Source organism: Lipophrys pholis (assembly GCF_963383615.2).
Source record: "Lipophrys pholis genome assembly, chromosome: 23".
Classification (NCBI taxonomy): domain Eukaryota; kingdom Metazoa; phylum Chordata; class Actinopteri; order Blenniiformes; family Blenniidae; genus Lipophrys; species Lipophrys pholis.
The window spans coordinates 5,981,648-5,995,822 of NC_137645.1; the positions used below are offsets into that span (position 1 = coordinate 5,981,648).

At 44.5% G+C, this 14,175-nt stretch overlaps 1 protein-coding gene across 2 annotated transcripts in view; it reads left to right on the top strand.

The window, feature by feature from the left end:
* agap1 (ArfGAP with GTPase domain, ankyrin repeat and PH domain 1) overlaps nucleotides 1–14,175 on the top strand; it is a gene marked incomplete at its 5' end in the record, with an annotated part of 101,495 nt that overhangs the window by 41,433 nt on the left and 45,887 nt on the right. For both annotated transcript variants that reach the window (XM_080492596.1, XM_080492597.1), the window contains 6 exons: nucleotides 291–376; nucleotides 705–846; nucleotides 1,403–1,537; nucleotides 7,856–7,983; nucleotides 8,103–8,258; nucleotides 8,892–8,984. In XM_080492596.1, the coding sequence (XP_080348722.1) occupies nucleotides 291–376; nucleotides 705–846; nucleotides 1,403–1,537; nucleotides 7,856–7,983; nucleotides 8,103–8,258; nucleotides 8,892–8,984 (740 nt within the window). The remainder of the gene's footprint in view (nucleotides 1–290; nucleotides 377–704; nucleotides 847–1,402; nucleotides 1,538–7,855; nucleotides 7,984–8,102; nucleotides 8,259–8,891; nucleotides 8,985–14,175) is intronic.

Below are 14,175 nucleotides of genomic sequence, written 5' to 3' on the forward strand. Positions count from 1 at the left end.
GTAAAGACCCTCCTAACATTTTCTTTTTATTTATCTTCCAAACTCAATCTGTAATTTCACCTTGTAGAACTTTCTCCTCGTCTTTGTTGACGGATGTCAGCGTAAATTCTCCACACAGACTTTCTCCTCATTTCTCCCCGATCGATCCGATAGTGCGAGTCCTCTGTCAACACCCTCCGCCACATTGATCTCCATCACTCCCCGCGTGATGACCGTAGATCAGTCCTCCGTCTCCGAGGCCAGCGGGCGCCGTGTTGACGTCCGGCTCTGTGTTTGTTCTGCTTCCGCAGGCGGCCGCTTCAAGAAGGAGATCGTGGTGGACGGCCAGAGCCACCTGCTGCTCATCAGAGATGAAGGAGGCCCCCCGGAGGCTCAGGTGAGTCCTGACGGGTCTTTGGGGTGCGTGATAACGGGATCCTCCAGGAGGAAAGTGGGTCAGGTCAAACTGACCCAGTCTAGACAGAAAACTGGGATTTATTAATTATTCACCCTTTTCCCTGCTGCTCCTCCCTGAAAGTGTCCTGCAGGATTTATCCCACATGTTATTTACGGTCAACCGCTTTTATGCTTCTTTAAAACGGAGTTTGTTAAATCCTCCAACACTTCTTCTCATCCTTCCTCTTTTCCTTCTACTTCTTTTTCTGCCTCTTCTTCTTGATCATAGTATTGTTATTCAAAGAGTGTTTGTGTGGGTGTGTGTGCAGTTTGCGTTGTGGGTGGACGCCGTCATCTTCGTCTTCAGTCTGGAGGACGAGATCAGCTTCCAGACGGTCTATCACTACTTCAGCCGCCTCGCCAACTACAGGAACACGGCCGACCTGCCGCTGGTGCTGGTCGGTACACAAGGTGGGTAATAAGAGAAACTCTCCTTCCATCCTTCAAACTGCCCCAACACATCTTCACATGTTTTCCTCTGCTGCCATCTAGTGGTGTAACATCACAAGTGCACAAGTGTTCGTGAGGGGAGTTGATATAAATGTTGGTCCTTATTGGCCTTTTTTGTGATGATTTATTGCTATTTAATGTCTAAATGAGGCTGATTGTAATCTTTTCTATTACTTTGAGTGTTTATGTCCCCATGTGTGTCTTTTTGAAGTTGTTTTTCTTTTGGTTTTCTGCATTTTCCGGAATGTTTTTGTCTGGAAACTGATTTCATTTCTTTCTCTGCCTTCTGTGATCGTGGTGTTTCACGATAAAAAGCTGAACTTGCAGAGATGCACCAGCAGATGGCGCTCAAGTATCATTGTATTAATGAAATATATTCACACACAAAGTAATCCTACAGTTCTCATTACATTTATGACACAATATTTCCCCCGTTTTCAGTGTGTGGAGTCTCAGTTTGACTCTTTATTATGTAGTAACCGAGCCGTGGTGTGATTTTCTTCACTTCCTGTCCCAGACGCCATCAGCTCAGCCAATCCGAGGGTGATCGACGACAGCCGGGCCCGGAAGCTCTCCAACGACCTCAAACGCTGCACGTACTACGAGACCTGTGCCACCTATGGCCTCAACGTGGAGCGAGTCTTCCAGGATGGTAAGCGTCTGGAGCAGGAGTCCGGTCCTCTGGGAAGGTCACACTCCCCTCCATCCACCACCCCCACACCGGCCCGGCCATTCGGCTGCTCTTAATCACACGTCAATTAAGAATTAAATGGACCCGCTCAGCTATTTAGCTCAAACCGAACAGCAATTAAGTTTTATCTTAGTGAGGGAAGACACAGAAAGAGACGATTTCCCACCGGGATTAATAAAAGACACGGACATTAAGAGAGGAAGACGAGCAGGAGGAGGAGGAGTAGGGTGTCCGGAGATATCAAGGTCCTGGATGAGCCGGACACTCGGAGGCCGAGCTGCTGCTCAAACATGAGCCGAGTCGTACCTGGAAGCAGACGTGTTCAAGAGTAGAACAATTTCAAGAGAATAAGTCTGAAACTAATTCAAGGAAACGATAAGATAAACCAGTTTCACCATATGATACTGTTTTATAACGATATTTAGTGGGAGCAGGTGTGTTTAAATATTGAGCATTTTAACATTTTAACGCGTTTTGTTACTGTAATCGAAAAGAATCATTGAACAGCATCAATGTCACTTTTAAAAGCTGCTTGATGAGTTAAGTGCCAAAAAATGGAGTCGATATCAAGACAATAATTAAAGAAGATGCAGAGTTTCCTGAAGACAGACACCAGAGGAAGCATATTTTGTGAGAAAAGTCCTGGGCCCAATCTCGAGCCCTGGTGAACCCCATAGTAGTTTTTTTCTCTTTCCATGGTGATTTTTTTTCAGGTTTTTTTTTTTGTATGCTAATCAGTTTCTCTTTGTATTTTCATCTTTGTTGACAAACTAAGATGTCATCTGGTCTTTTTCTATTTGTGCGTCGTCTCGCCTCCTGCTCAGATTTGGCGCCTGGGCGACGGCAAAGGTGAAAACTTTGAGCGCAAACAGCCGAAGCCCAAGTTTTTTTCTATTATTGCAGATAGTAAACCCCGCGGCTCGTTTTTTACACTCTGAGAGCACATTAATAAGACGAGACGTTAATGAAGCGGCGAGAGGCCGGTCGGCGGGCAGGCAGGCGCGGGGTTAACGGCTGTAATTAAGAGAGAAATGGATGACACGGACTTGGTGGTTAATTAGCAGAGCTGAGTGTGACGGCCTCTGGGTTCGTCTGCATCCACCTCAAACTCTCATCCAGCCGCTTCAAAAGACTCCTCACCGCAGTCATATCATCAATCAAGTCTCTCTAGAAAGATCTGCCACAATGGATTCTTACAGTATTTACTTATTAGTTGCATAAGTGAGTGTGGCATCGTTAACCAATTAACCAATATATATATATATCTTCTCAACACTATCTTTTAATCAAGTGCATAGCTTGTATTGAAATGTGATAACAAGCAGTTTGTGGGCATCGACCAGGTGAAGTTTGACGTGTGTCTGCAGTGGTCATGTATGTCCAGCAGGGGGCAGCACAGCAGCAGCGGCAGCCAGAGCTGTGTCAGAAAGACTGCAGATTTTTAAGTGGGACAGAAGAAGAGATAATGAAACTCTGCTGTGTGTGTGTGTGTGTGTGTGTGTGTGTGTGTGTGTGTGTGTGTGTGTGTGTGTGTGTGTGTGTGTGTGTGTGTGTGTGTGTGTGTGTGTGTGTGTGTGTGTGTGTGTGTGTGTGTGTGTGTGTGTGTGTGTGTGTGTGTGTGTGTGTGTGTGTGTGTGTGTGTGTGTGTGTGTGTGTGTGTGTGTGTGTGTGTGTGTGTGTGTGTGTGTGTGTGTGCGCACGCTCAGCCCAGGAGGAAGGTTTCCACACTAAACGTCGCCTTATTATCCTCTTAATTATTCCTCTGTGTGTGTGTGTGTGTGTGTGAGATTGTCTCTGACACTGTCTCCTTGTATTTTTCTCGTCATTATCCCAAATTAATCAGTTTTCTAATCATCCAGCAGAACGATGAGTTTAATGTTTTGTGTCGACGCAACAGCAGCCTGCAGCTGTGTGTGCGTGAGCGCGTGTGTGTGTGTGTGTCTCAAAGCTGTCTGATGCTTGTATCATATTGTTTGTCTGTTGTTTCAGTGAAAATACATTTGTATTCTTTATGTGTGTGTGTGTGTCTGTATGTAATCATGTCTGTAAAAATGTGTCATTTGTCTCCATGCAGGTGGGTTTTTGTGTGAATGTGATTGTGTCTCTCTTCTTTAAGCGCCGTGTTTAAACAATACATTTGCGTGTTTTCAGTCGGGTATGTGTGATGTGTGAAAGTGTGTGTGTTTGAAAATGAGTTTATACACACAATGTCGTTATTGGTAATTAGTTCTTTGCATGACCTTAATTTGCAGCTACCGGCCTCGACACACACACACACACACACACACACACACACACACACACACACACCTGTTGGCCACACACAGAAAGGAAATATTAATTTATTCAGTCTATTTAATTTTCTATACGTTTAGCTTTTAAAATTTATTATTTACATATTTTGTTTATTTTGGGATTCTTTTTTCCTATATCGAATTGTTTTTCATTTAAATTATTAGTTTATTTTATTTTTCCACTTTTTATATATTTTATTGTTTGCTTATTCAACTTCATAAATTCCATTTCCATCTATTTTTTCTTTCTATTTCTTTAATGTTTTTTGTTAATTTGAATCACTCCTAAATTATTTCTTTTCAATCTATGATTTTTTCCACAAAGGACGGCTCTATTATATCCACGAGTGCATTTATGAAGGTCTGATTTTAAATAGTATAAGACATATTTCACCATTTCAACATGTTTTAAACTGGTTATTGATTACCCCCCTCATGTTTATTTAGATTACTGTGTGTTTCCTGCTCCTTCTCCTGCTGCTCTGACGGATCGCTCCTCCACGCTCCGCTTTAAAGTGACATTTTGCAAACGCTCCCACTCGTCTTGTCGATGGCGGATGAAATCACAATTTATGAACGAGCCGCGGCGACATCGATCGCACGCACGCGCGTCTCCGTGACCTTCCTGCATCGACGCCGCTCTGCAGCCCTGTCAGGTGGTGGCGAAAGGGGGCGGGGCCTTAATTATCAGCACTTAGAGATTCACGTAAAGTCCACTAAAATTGAAATGCATTATTATTATGATTAAAATTACACGGCCGCCTAATCCTCAACATCACATCCAGACAGTCTGATGCCTGCTTGTGCGTGCCTTCGTGTGCGTGTGTGTAGTAAAGCATTGTAAATGTAATAAAGGTTTTGATGAGCCGCAGAGAGAAGAGGAAGTTGCATGACTGACCACAACATTTAGCGTTAAAAAATAATTGGCTTTACCGAATTCAGCCATGTTCAGTGGGGAGGAAGAGGAGGATCGTTAGTCAGTTCATTGTGTTTTCTACTATTTAATCTTATGTTGTAGCTTTAATACTACATGTCTCAACAATATACAGAAACATGTGCAGCTTTAGTTGTTCCTGTGGTTTCAAGTACTAAGAATTTGTACTCTGGTTCAGTTACATGACCCAAGTTAAATGTATAAATACTGCTTAGAGTATAAAAGTTACTTTTTAACCATATTTAAGAAAAATATTTTCTTGCAAGCATTTGTTTTAATTCAGCTGCACGTCCTCATTGTTTACATTTCAAATTTAAAATAATGCAAATCAGAAAGTTAATATCCAAATAATCCCTCATTTAGTTTTCCATATTAGTCTATATTCTTTTTACCGAATTTGATGCAAAAATTCTACTTCTTTGACTAAAATCTCTTCATAGTGTGTGTGTGTGTGTGTGTGTGTGTGTGTGTGTGTGTGTGTGTGTGTGTGTGTGTGTGTGTGTGTGTGTGTGTGTGTGTTGTAATGGGAAGTGAAGCCTGGTCCAGTGGGTGGGGGGAGTGACCTCTGTGTGGGGGATGGAGGGGGGAGGAGGAGGAGGCTGACAGTGCTCCTGCAGCCCCTCGTCCATCACAGCGCTAATTTAATTAGCCTAATTACACCGACATGAACCTCCAACACACACACACACACACACACACACACACACACACACACACACACACACACACACACACACACACACACACACGTTCCTCCTCATGTTCTTCTCTTTTTTTAACCCGTGTCAGGATGCAGTCTGAGGTGCTTTGTTAGCACTCACTAACAAGCTTAAATGACCTCACCCCACACACACACACACACACACACACACACACACACACACACACACACACACACACACACACACACACACACACACACACACACACATTTTAATAATCACCTGACTCCTGATAAACCAGGTTCTTCAAACACACTTTCCACAATAAAAGCAGTTGTTTATTGTTCCACATGCAAACTTGGAGGAGGTCCAGAAGTCAACACGCAGCTCCGTGTTGTCTGTAAACTCATTGACTCGGTTTTAATCTCAATCCTCCAAAATGTGCCTTAAATTAAAGTAAGTGTACGCACATGTCAGAGAAACACCACTGCTCTTTGTTGGCGAGTGTAAATATAGTTACATTGCAGTGCAAAGATACACATCGAAGTTATTTACCACAAATCTGCCTGAAACACGTTAAAAATACCTCCAGTTTTAATCTTTGTTTAACTTTTAGTCATTTTAAAACACGCTTTGAGTTCAGTATGTGGTAAATATTATATTTAGGATTAACTTTAAATGAACACACCAGGAGGTTTCATTATATTTTTCAGGTGGTTTAAGGAAAATAATAATGATATATGAGAATATTATTTGCTGTACTATTTTTATCGATTATTCTTTTCATTATTATTTAAAGAAAATATGTACAAATATTGATTTGTATTTATTATAATTATATTTATACAAATACAAAGTTTGAAGATGATGAATTTATTGTTTTTGTAACACATTATAAATTTTTATAAAACTATTAACGGCTACTAATAATTTATTATTGTTAATTGACCTTTAATCCAGTATAATACAATAATAAAAGTCCTATAAATATTTAGTAATTTATCTGAAATCAAGCATTTCATTATACTCAATTATATCCCTTTTATTCATTTTTATTTTATAATTATTAGGGTTTGGATTTAACAACAGTTCTAAATTGCATCGTTTTCACTATTTGAATCTGTCAGATTGCATCTCATTTAAACAACAAACAAGTTTCTCTCTTCAACCTGGAAGCTGAAAACTTGTTCAGGTGCTTCATGGATCTTTTTTAAGTGAAATCCTGCATTTGGCCACAAAGATCTGGGTTTGAGTTTTGCATCCTGACGTATCGCCGGTGTTTGACTTGAGAGAGTGAAACGCTGCAGTCAGCCTCCCCCCCCTCCTCCCCCGCCGCGCCTCACCCGGCCCCGTCATAAATCTGATCAGAGGGGAGACGTTTCCATTAGAAGAAATGGCAGCTTCTCAGAGCAGAACCGAGATTGATGGATAAAGTTAAATTGCATTAACCGTGCAGTTTAAATATTTAGCGCGGCCTTATCATAACTGTTCTTAACACTTAAAGTAAAATACAGCCTGCCAGGTGCAGACGGAGGAGGAGGAGCGAGGGCTTTGAACCGGCAACTTCCTTCTCGCACCCTGTGGTCAGACAAGAGGTTGTCCAGGGGAAATCTGCCGTCTCTCCTTTTAGCTTTAGCATCGGCGCTGCCTGACCTTTCATTGTGGAGAAAGTCTCGTTCGATCTCAGTTTCCCTCCCGCTTCTGGATTCTTTTTGCTCGTCTGCACAGGTGTAGCTCCCTCCGTCTCCGTCAGCGGCCGTCATAAATAATTCCAGTGGATTCCGCTCCGTGTGGACGGCGCTGCACTTGTTTGTGCGTCAGGAGCGAGTTAAGACTTTAGTGACTCCATTATCTCTGTTCCAATAAACAGGAGCCCGTTTCATGCCCTCACAGATGAAGCCATTGTTTTAATTGGGCTCGTTAAAGCCGCCGGCTCCGTTAATGAGGAGCCAGTCGTAAACATTTACCTCCAGGTGACACGGGGCCGAGCCAAGGGCAGCGCGAGGGAGAGGCTCTGCAGGAGGAGATGAAAGAGGCAGCCAGCAGGTTAAATGTGGATCCTGCAGCGATGATCAAAACGCTGCCACGTTATCCTCATACTTCCACATCAGAGTCACACCGTGCAGAATCCAAACACGCAGTCAGGCTCAGTTTGAAAGCTCACGCTAAGGGACACTTCAGTGTGTGGATGTTCCCGAAATGTCTTAAAGGGGAATAACTTTTTGAAAAATATGTCTGAAATGAATCCGATTCCACAAAATATTTGGCTCGTTGCCCTTTTAAATGACAATTTTGTGCAAAATTCACAATGAAACAACACATTTCTCCGATTTTTGGAAGTTGGTTGTGCAGTTTTCTGACCGATAGTCTCTGACTGGTGTCGTTGCAGTGGCTCAGAAGATCGTGGCCACCAGGAAGAAGCAGCAGCTCTCCATCGGGCCGTGCAAGTCGCTGCCCAACTCGCCCAGTCACTCATCCGTCTGCGCTACGCAAGTCGCTGCCGTCCACATTAGCCAGGTCCGACATCTCACACACACACACACACACACACACACACACACACACACACACGTTTGTTTCCCGCCGCTGGTCGTTTCTCTGAATCTTGACGCCTGTCCGTCCGTCTCCCCCTCCAGACGAGCAACGGCGGCGGCAGCCTGAGCGACTACTCGTCGTCCGTGCCGTCCACGCCCAGCACCAGCCAGAAGGAGCTCCGCATCGAAGTGCCGCAGACCACCAACACACCCACGCCCGTCCGGAAGCAGTCCAAACGCCGCTCCAACCTCTTCACTGTAAGTCCAAGTGTGAAAAACTAGAACGGAGACCAACGTTCGTCAACCTCAATATCTCCAGAACAGCTGCGTAAACTTAGTCTGGACTCGCGCCACAATAGCGTTGGCGAAGTAAGTCATGTGTTTACTATTGCAAGAAGAAACGTCTTCATGCAGAAAGAATAACAGTTTTATACGAGATGAAAAATGAGTTCACATCTTCATACAAGAACGCATGTGGATACAAGATGCAATATATTGCAAGAGTACACAGAAGTAATACACATTGACGTTAGTTGTGTTTGCACATAGACATTTAGCTTTATACAAGAAGAAATAAGTGGTTATATAGAAGAAATATATGGTTTTACATGAAGAAATCTGTTTATACACAAAGAAATATACATTAATAATTATTCACATTTATACAAGAAGGAAATAAGAAATTCTTTAAAATTCTTGTATTTTAACGTCTCTAGACTGAGACTAGAGTAGTTGTGTAGTTCTCTTTATTAAACAATTCATCCATTCCTGAGCTATAGTTTGTGATATTTGCTCATTCAGGGAGGATTTTCTCCATTTTTCTAAAACACCAACATGCCTGAGACTTCACAGATGTTAACAGAGGGGTGTTTTTTTTTTTCCCGTTTGCAGTCGAGGAAGGCGAGTGAGCCGGACAAGGACAAGAAGGGCCTGGAGGCTCGGGCCGACAGCATCGGCAGCGGGCGAGCCATCCCCATCAAACAGGTGAGCCGGCGGCGCCGTGTCCGCTCCCGCCCGCTCCCCGTGCGTTTGACGCCTCGGCCTTGATTAACAGCAAAATCACACACTTGACATCAATTAGAGCGCGGGGCTCTCCCGGCTCCTCCGGCCGGATCATTAAGAGCCGGAGAGGGCCGGGATCTCACTGCCACTCCCCTCCCTCTGTTCGGCCACTTCATGCGTCCCCTTCAAAAGCTCGTCTCCTCGTCTCTTCCTCTCCCCGGCGCTGGCAGCAGCGTTTTAAAGCAATCGCAGAAGAAGAAGAGGGGCAGGCAGAGGATGAAGAGGACCCCCGCTGCAACGACAGCACCTGAACTCGCTCTTAATTTGTTGCAAACAAGCTCCTCTGGTGCTGAGCGGTGAAGAGGGGGAGGAGATGGGGAGCGCGGGGGGGGAGGGGGGTCTCCTGACAAGCAAATCAGGCAATTAGTGAGCTCTAATCGCGGCCTCTCGACTGGCCGCCGCGGCCTCGTTTGTAATCTCCTAATGAATAAATCGCATCTGTGATGAGGGGCGAGGAGGGAGCGGGCGAGAGGCATTGTGACCAAGAAGAAGAAGAGAGAGAGATGAGATGAGGGGGGGAGGCGTGCGTCGCTGTTTGTGTTCGGGGTCGGTGTATCAGAACAGACCCCGCCGAGCCGGCGCAGCGGACGCCGCTGTAATTGCCGCCGAACGTGTGAAAATCTCCTCTGCAGCTCCCGCCGGCTTCAAGCTTCTTCTTCTGTGGTGTTAATGCAGCAGCGGCGCTCGGCAGGCGGCTCCAGCGCGAGGTGGAGCGCCCGAAAGCCGCTTCATTATGTCGTTAGTCAGGAGCGCTCCCCTCGGACCTGCCCACTTCCTGTTTGTTCTGCTGTTACACTGCTCTCTCATGTCGCTTTTCTTTTTTCTTTATTTCTTTTTAATTCATTTCTTTTTATTTCCGGCTGAAGTTAGTCTGAGATTATAAGTACAGCAAACGCAGCTCTTTTCGTCAGCGATGGATCCCTGAACATCTGCATGAGAGGATCAGAGAGTTAAAATGAGATCCCAAACAACAAAAACCCTGAAAGGTGCAGACACATGAAGCTAAGTTGCCATATATGATATAATATCATTACTATGAAAACAAAGTAATCTGTCATGAATAAAATCTGAGACATGCAAAATCAACACAAACTTTCTAAAATGATTTATAAAAACAGAACTAATCGGATTGATGTTAAAAAACAAAACAAATGCTGTGTAACTGCATACCAACCAGTGAAATATCCAAAACGACCACAGAAAAATGCAAAATGACCAGAGACGCACAAAATAATCACATTAAACACCAGAAAGATACATTATACTTCAAAAGAATAATTCATGAGATAAAAAATCCAGAAATGACACAAAATAACATAAAATCACTTCTAAGAGACAAAACCACAAACACCACTGTGCAAACGAGAGGCAAGAGAAACAGCACTGTTACTCAGAACATTTCCTAAAGCACAAAGACGTGAACATCATTGGGAGGGGGTTCGACCTCCGCATGCCGCTGCCCGGGGGCCACGTGTCCAGGCGTGCCACGTGTCAGAGACTGACAGCCATCAGCTGGAAGCTCTGAGAAACTTAGCGAGCGGGAACATGTTCGCCATGGTCCCGCCTTCATTAAAACCTGCTCGCCACCTTCGTGCTAATAAAGCCGGACACCCCCACCCCCCCACCTCCCGATGATGCTGCTGCCCAGCAGAATAAAGGCGAGGAGGCAGCGCTGCGAGGCAGAGCGCCGAGCCTCCTCCTCCTGTTGTATTTTTTGGAAGTGGACGTTAATTGATTTGATGGTTCCCCGTGGTCGCTCCTCGACACGCCGCAGACCTGCTCCCTAATTACACTCCGAGTGTGTGTTTTACCGCCACTGAGGAGAGGCCACACTTCACATTCAAGGTTCAACTGCCTTTTTCCCCCATTAACGCTCCATTTGCACCGCAGCTCACTCTGTGTGTCCCTCTGTGTGTGTGTGAGCGAGCATCGACCCATTAGCAGCGTGTTCACACTTGTTTTTTAATGAGACGCTTCCTCCGTCACCTCCGAGTCGCCCAACTCAGAATAACACCCTGATCAATCAGCTGCGGGCCAAAAAGCAGCTCCACATTTCTGACATTTATGTCCACATATAGGCTCCATATTTACACAGAAAGCAGAGCGACCGAAGTCAAATCCTCCTTTAAACAAACACTTTGCTATATATTTACATTTCTGTAAGAAGAGAGTGGGGAAAAGACGACAAGTCGTGGCGTAACTTTTTATAGTGTTCTGTAAAGAGAGAGAATATGTGAATAAATTATAACAATGATACTTATAACCTCATATAGAGACGTTTATATATAAGGTAGTTTTGAAAAAATGTGTAGGCTTATTTCATTCACGTATATATAATCAAACGTATATAAAACATTTAACATCACAATATTTCATATACGTTTGATAACACATCTGTTCAGAATGACACTTTTAAATATCATTACAGGGGGTTTCAAATCTCACAATGTTTTCATTGTTTCTATTTTGCTAATATTTAAAGGATTACTGGTTAATTCAACAGTTAGTACTTTTTTTCTTATTCCAAATATTACTTTTAAGTATAACATGATCAAAACAGCCTCATGTCTCTTTAAAGTCACTTTTTAACCCTTTTTATTCATGTTTTGGGGTTTTCATCTCTGGTTTCCGAAAAAAGATATTGTTGAGAATGAGTTGAGAATGAAGGTGGAGGCTGGACGAGTTCCGCCCCGGGGTGGGGGTCGGGGTGGGGGCAGCAGGCGGTCGGACCGATGACCTAACGGACTCGGACACCTGCCAGAGGAATTAGCGGCGCCACGTGTGTTAATAAACGCCGTCCTGAAGTTTGAGACGAATCTAATGAATCAACATGAGACGGAATGGGCGGGGCAAAAAATAGATTTCTACAGGTGGAGCACTCTGTGTGCGTGCGAGAGCCACTTGTTTGCTCCGTCCTGATCTCATTAAGGAAACTCTCTGTGCGACACTTGACAACTCGATGGCGGTTCAGTTCGCCTTCTCTTAGAGGGGACCGCCTTCGTTAAGAGAGTCCGGCACTCATTAAAATCACACACACACACACACACACACACACACACACACACACACACACACACACACACACACACACACACACACACACACACACACACACACACCAGCACAGAAGCTGTTCAGAAGTAGAATTTTAGTTGAAATTAACTATGATGGAGGCAGTAGGCTAATAGATGTAATGAAGAGTAAATTGATAAGTATGTTAGTCAGTCAGTATGTGAGTAAGTTAAACGCTAGGTCAGTAATTAAGTAAGGTAGTAAGTAAATAAGTAATTATAGAATTAAATATGTAGGTAAACACATTAGTCTGTTTGAGTGCAGCAGTGGTAGCAGTATTTACTGTGAAATGTATTTAAGAAGTAATTGAATTTTAAAATTGCCCAATTTCAAACACCTTCTCCCACATTGCTGTTGTCATCATTGCGACTCCCACTGGAGGGCGCCCTGTATGACATTAGAAGCTCGTACATTTTATCAATGAACAATGTGAGCGTGGTACATTGAGGTATGTTCACCTTGTTGTAATGAACTCTCTGAGGAGCTGGACAGCGCGGCCTGCTCAGGCAGACAAAGCCGGAAATGCATGTGGCGTGGAAACTGAAACCTCCTGCGAAGACGTGGCGGCACGCCGCGCTGATGCATGGGCCCGCGGAGGAACCACTGGCTCCTCTTCTTCTTCTTTTCTCTTGAAGCGAGCGGATGCGTCCAGCTTTGTTTACAGAGGCTGTGGACGGCGCAGGGCTCCTCCGACATCTGCTCCGCGCCGCTAATTAGCCGATAATTACCGGAGAGAGAGGGAGAGACTCGCTGCTGTCTCCGTGGAGCGGCTGACCGAAGCTCTTTGAAAAGCAACAATCTAACAAATTAATTTCCTCCGACACAGCAGCCGAGCCGCTGGGACTGGACACGCTGGAGAGGGGGCTGTTGTTGTTTCTATGTTTCTCCTCTCTCTTTAAACCCTCGCTCGCTGAAGGCTGAATGAACTCTGTCACTGCCTCCGTCGCGCCCAAATAACATGTTCAGCCTGGAATTACAAGTTTAACGTCTCCATTAGTGGACGGTTTGTCAGCACCGATGCACCTCTGTTGAACTGCTGCTCACACAGGCCTCGCTTTGATTGCATCCAAAATAAGCTCATTGGTTTTTTGTTTTGACCCTCGTGGCTGCGATTCAGCAGTTAAGACACGAAAGCAACGGCGTGGTGAGACGGCTGCAAACATCTGCCAAATCCAGAGTGAAAAGAGGCACAGAGCAACTGCAACCATATGTAGAACAATTGCAGATAGACTCAGTTTTCGAAGGAAAACACAAAACGGTCCGTTTACACAACAACGGTGCTCAGAGCCCTTGAAAACTCAACTTTTTGAAAACGCTCCGACTGCGTCGAGTCAATAGTTCTTAGATGTACAATAAGAACATAATCTCCACCCAGACTGTCCTGACTCTCGGTCCACATTCTCCTGGGACTTAATACTTTTATCCCTGACAGTCCATGTGATCGCCATTGTTGATGTTTATGGCACATTGTTCTGTGCACAAACAACAGCACCCACTAGTGGCCCAACACACCAACTACATCATTTCTGTGTAAACCGACATTGATTTCTAAATGAAAGGAACGTGCAAAAATGACGCGATTTCACTTGAAATGTTTTCTATCGGGGCGTCGCAGCCGAACCAACAACAAATAAGGTAAACTGATGACATATTAGACAACTATTAAGAAAGAGAGAATGACTGTAAAACACACTAAACAAACACAAAAGCGTACAAAACACCAGCCAAGGAACACAAAGACGTGTTTTTTGTGTTTAGTCATGACAGAGAGCCTGTTTGATCCTCAATGGGGCCGTTTTCCTCCATTTATCAGCTGGATGAGTAAAGATGATGAGAAATCAGACGGTGGTCGATCGGATTGAGGTGAAAGCAAACATCTTCACCTGCAGCTCTTCCTCGAGAGGCTGCTACGCACGAGGACCGCCCAGCGAGTGGTTAATAGCTGCGCTGACCTCCAAGTGGACGACCTCCTGCTGGAAATGAACATCCGGCCTCGGCCGGAGCTTCACTTTGACTCTCTCTCTGCACTCTGGAGGCTCCT